General features: G+C 45.3%; 1 protein-coding gene across 1 annotated transcript in view; it reads left to right on the top strand.

The window, feature by feature from the left end:
* The window catches only part of LOC117738606 (regulating synaptic membrane exocytosis protein 2-like), a 64,561-nt gene that overhangs the window by 30,690 nt on the left and 28,871 nt on the right, over positions 1 to 5,000 (top strand). The window contains exons 12-14 of the mRNA XM_034544542.1: positions 192 to 299; positions 2,430 to 2,489; positions 4,242 to 4,351. Coding sequence (XP_034400433.1) covers positions 192 to 299; positions 2,430 to 2,489; positions 4,242 to 4,351 — 278 coding nt within the window. The remainder of the gene's footprint in view (positions 1 to 191; positions 300 to 2,429; positions 2,490 to 4,241; positions 4,352 to 5,000) is intronic.

Raw genomic sequence — 5,000 nt, 5'->3', positions numbered from 1 at the left:
TTGACCTCCAACACATTCACCACCTGACATCTGGCCCTCTGACTTTCACCACCCTCACCCTCTGACTTCCAACACCGTTACCCCCTGACCCCTAACCCTCTGAACTTTACCAACCTAACTCCTCACCTCTGATTCCCTTTCTTCTGAACTCTGACCCCCTGACCTCTGATACCCTGAACTCTGGTGGCCAGCGGTACCCCTCTGTACCCGTTGTACCGTGAGGACGCTGTTCGGTTGCTGCGAGGCTCCAAACTGAGCCGTGCATATTCTGATGCTGGCCAGTACAGCAGCCTGGAAAGGTAACTATGGCAAGCACCTGACCTGGGTCACCTGGACACTAACAATCAGCTTATAGTCTGCTAACCAGCCAATCAGCTTATAGTCTGCTAACCAGCCAATCAGCCTACGGTCTTCTACAAGTCAATCAGCTAGCTGTCTTCAAACTAGCCAATCAGCTTACCGTCTGCTAACCAGCCAATCAGCCTATGGTCTTCTACAAGTCAATCAGCTAGCTGTCTTCAAACTAGCCAATCAGCTTACAGTCTGCTAACCAGCCAATCAGCCTACAGTCTTCTACCAGTCAATCTGCTTACCGTCTGCTAACCAGCCAATCAGCCTATGGTCTTCTACAAGTCAATCAGCTAGCTGTCTTCAAACTAGCCAATCTGCTTACATTCTGCTATCCAGCCAATCAGCTGACAGTCTTCCAACCTGCCAATCGGTTTACAGTCTGCTAACCAGCCAATCATCCTACAGTCTTTTACCAGCCAATCAGCTTAGAGTCTGCTAACCAGCCAATCAGCTTACAGTCTGCTAACCAGCCAATCAGCTGACAGTCTTCCAAACAGCCAATCAGCTGACAGTCTTCCAACAATCAGTTTACAGTCTTCAAACCAGCCAATCAGCTCAGTCTGCTAATCAGCCAATCAGTTGACAATCTTCCAAAAAGCCAATCAGCTGACAGTTTTCCAACAATCATCTTACAGTCTTCCAACCAGCCAATCAGCTGACAGTCTTCCAAACAGCCAATCAGCTGACAGTTTTCCAACAATCATCTTATAGTCTTCCAACCAGCCAATCAGCTCACAGTCTGCTAATCAGCCAATCAGCTTAATTCAGTTTATTTTGTATAGCCCAATATCACAAATTACAAATTTGCCTCAGAGGGCTTTACAATCTGTACACATACGACATCCCTGACCTTTGACCTCACATCGGGTCAGGAAAAACTCCCCAAAAATAACCTTTGACAGGGAAAAAAGGGAAGAACCCTTCAGGAGAGCAACAGAGGAGGATCCCTCTCCCCGGATGGACAGAAGAATAGATGTCATGTGACCAGATGAACAGAGTTACAGAGTTACATAAACACATTACATGAATATGACAATGTATGAATGGAACTCCAATCCATAACGGACCAGCTTACAGTCTGCTAACCAGCCAATCAGCGTCTTCCAACCAGCCAATCAGCTTACAGTCTGCTAACCAGCCAATCAGCTTACAGTCTTCCAACCAGCCAATCAGCTTAACCAATTTCAGGTTCCGTGTGTTGCCCAATGACACAACAACATGGACTAGAGGAGCTTGGGATCGATCTGCGATCTTCTGATTGAGGGACAACCCGTAGTGTTTGGAAAATTGGTTTTAGTACTTTTTTACTACTGGTTTTATTTCTGGTTTAATTGGTGATTTAAGTTCTGGACTTATAACTTATAATAGCTATACTACTGGTTTTATTTGCTATAGAACAGCTTATAGTTCTCATACTGGTTTGTAGTACTGGTCTGACTGGTTGTCTTTGTCTACTCAGGAGATCTCTGAGGAGAGCGTCCGTTGCAGCCTCACTCGATTTCGACGACAGGTACTGTAACTGTAGTAGAGTACTTACAGTATTAGTAGTAGTAATTCTATAAATAAATATTATATATATATATTGTCTTTGAAAAACGAATGCAGCTGTTTCTCAGGCTGTTAGCATGTTGCTTTCTCCACTCCGTGGCACTTTTTAAAACTTTTATTTATTTATTTTCCTCTCCTTTCCCTCAAGAGGTTTCGCCTCTTGTCAGGCCACAGTTGTAAATAAGAATTTGTTCATAATCTGTTTCCTAGGTAAATAAAGGTTAAATAAATAAAAATAAAAATGTATATATATAGTATACGTAGTTGCAGTAGAGTTATTACATTTTCATGTATATTTGTTTTTCTGAGTGTTAGATATTTGAACGGCCCAAACCAAACTCTCTATACGAAACATGTGATGAATGGGAGCTGTGAGAACTACAGGTGAGCACCTTTATTCAGGGGGTCGGAGTTCAGAGGGTCGTGGTCTCTACAGGTGTCTTCATCTGACGGACACACCTGTAGAGACCAGTGGGACCCACCTGAAGGTGCAGGTGGGTTTGGAGTTCTGACGCATTTCTGTTCTTTAGTCAGGACTTCATTCCTGACTTCCCCTACGAACCCGACGCCTACGACGAGGAAGCACTCAGGTAAACCGGCGGATAGTGGACAGGTGTAGAAGTAGTGGATGTTAGCATAGTGGACAGGTGTAGAAGTAGTGGATGTTAGCATAGTGGACAGGTGTAGAAGTAGTGGATGTTAGCATAGTGGACAGGTGTAGAAGTATAGGATGTCAGCATTGTGGACAGGTGTAGAAGTAGAGGTCGTTAGCATAGTACACAGGTGTAGAAGTAGAGGACGTTAGCATAGTACACAGGTGTAGAAGTAGAGGACGTTAGCATGGTACACAGGTGTAGAAGTAGTGGATGTTAGCATAGTGGACAGGTGTAGAAGTATAGGATGTCAGCATTGTGGACAGGTGTAGAAGTAGAGGGACGTTAGCATAGGGCGACTATGGGTCAGTGGTTAGCAGGTCCATCTTTCAATCAGGGGTTGGTGGTTCAATCCCCGCCCTAGTCGATGTGTCCTTGAGCAAGACACTTAACCCAGAATTGCTCCCCGTAGCTGAGTCTACGGTGTATGAATGTAAAGTGTCTTTGAGTATCTTAAAAAGCGCTATATAAATTAAATGAATTATTATTATTATTATTATTATTATAGTAGACAGGTGTAGAAGTAGTGGACAATAGCATAGTGGACAGGTGTAGAAGTAGAGGATGTTAGCATAGTGTACAGGTGTAGAAGTAGTGGACGTTAGCATAGTGGACAGGTGTAGAAGTAGAGGACGTTAGCCTAGTGGACAGGTGTAAAAGTAGAGGACGTTAGCATAGTACACAGGTGTAGAAGTAGAGGATGTTAGCATAGTGGACAGGTGTAGAAGTAGAAGACGTTAGCATAGTACACAGGTGTAGAAGTAGAGGACGTTAGCATAGTGGACAGGTGTAGAAGTAGAGGACATTGGCATAGTGGACAGGTGTAGAATTGGAGGATGTTAGCATAGTACACAGGTGTAGAAGTAGAGGACGTTAGCATAGTGGACAGGTGGATAAGTAGAGGACATTAGCCTAGTGGACAGGTGGAGAAGTAGAGGATGTTAGCATAGTACACAGGTGTAGAAGTAGAGGACGTTAGCATAGTGGACAGGTGGAGAAGTAGAGGACTGTAATGTTTCACTACGTTTCCTTTATGACACGGAGACAGGTTGTTGTCCTTGGAGGTACGCTTTATTGTTAGCCGTTCACGAGACACTCACATGCTACCAGCACGGACAGTTTAACAACAACACGGTTCCCGTCTCACACACTTAACTCCCTCCTATTCCCCGGACAGGTCAAACCCGCCTCCCCTCTGGTCCACCAATCACAGGCACGCACCTTGACCAGCATGCCTGCGATTGCTAGAGAGAAGGGATTGTCGTACAAAGCCCCTTTTACAGGGTCGCTACATGTTAGCATAGTGGACAGGTGAAGAAGTAGAGGACGTTAGCCTAGTGGACAGGTGGAGAAGTACAGGATGTTAGCATAGTGGACAGGTGAAGAAGTAGAGGACGTTAGCATAGTGGACAGGTGTAGAAGTAGAGGACATTAGCCTAGTGGACAGGTGGAGAAGTACAGGACATTAGCCTAGTGGACAGGTGGAGAAGTACAGGATGTTAGCGTAGTTGACAGGTGGAGAAGTGGAGGACGTTAGCAAAGTAGACAGGTGGAGAAGTAGAGGACGTTAGCAAAGTAGACAGGTGGAGAAGTAGAGGACGTTAGCAAAGTGGACAGGTGGAGAAGTAGAGGACGTTAGCAAAGTGGACAGGTAGAGAAGTTTGAGTCCTGTGGCTTTTCTTTCAACAGGGCAAACCCACAAGGTGGATTGACCCAGATGAGTCCGTCAGGAACGCCGGTCTTCAGCCACCGAGTGCGCCAGCTACCCGTTATCCCGCCTAAAGGAGCTCCAGACAGAAGTACGTCTGCTCGATACCTTTCAGGAAGTCTCTAACCCGCTCAGCTATCGGTCTGACCACGATGTAGCAATGGGTACTCGTATCTGGGTACTTCCTGTTCGAGGTCCTTGTTTACAGTTTATGGAATCCAGTGATTAGCAACTTGAGATGTGAGAATGGAGTTAGAGTTCAGAGATGATGTTTCAGATGCAGCAAGATGAAACGTTAATAAAATCAAAAGCTGAATTAAAAAAAAACTCAGCTGCAATAAATCTGAAATACTCATCGGCCCTAACTCCCTTACCCGCTCAGCCCAGACCTTCTCTCTCAACATTGATGGCTCCATCGTCACCCCCTCCACCCAGGCACACAACCTCAGTATCATCCTTGACCCCACCCTCTTTCCTACCCCACGACAACCACATCACCAAAACTGCCATCCATGCCCTCATGACCTCCAGACTTGACTACTGCAACAGCACCTCTTTGGCTCTCGCAACAAAATCCTCAATAAACTCCAATATGTTCAGAACTCTGCTGCTTGACTGCTCACCTCCACCCTACCCTCCCCTACATGACTCATTCCGCATAGCTTCTCCAGTTTTCTTTTTCTTTTGTTTGCTCCTTGTCTTTCTATTTTTTGTGTACCTAGAAAAGCGCTATATAAAGT

This window comes from Cyclopterus lumpus, chromosome 11, assembly GCF_009769545.1.
Source record: "Cyclopterus lumpus isolate fCycLum1 chromosome 11, fCycLum1.pri, whole genome shotgun sequence".
NCBI classification, from domain to species: domain Eukaryota; kingdom Metazoa; phylum Chordata; class Actinopteri; order Perciformes; family Cyclopteridae; genus Cyclopterus; species Cyclopterus lumpus.
Note: the sequence above shows the minus strand (reverse complement) of the source record. Positions and strands in the feature narration are given on the sequence as shown.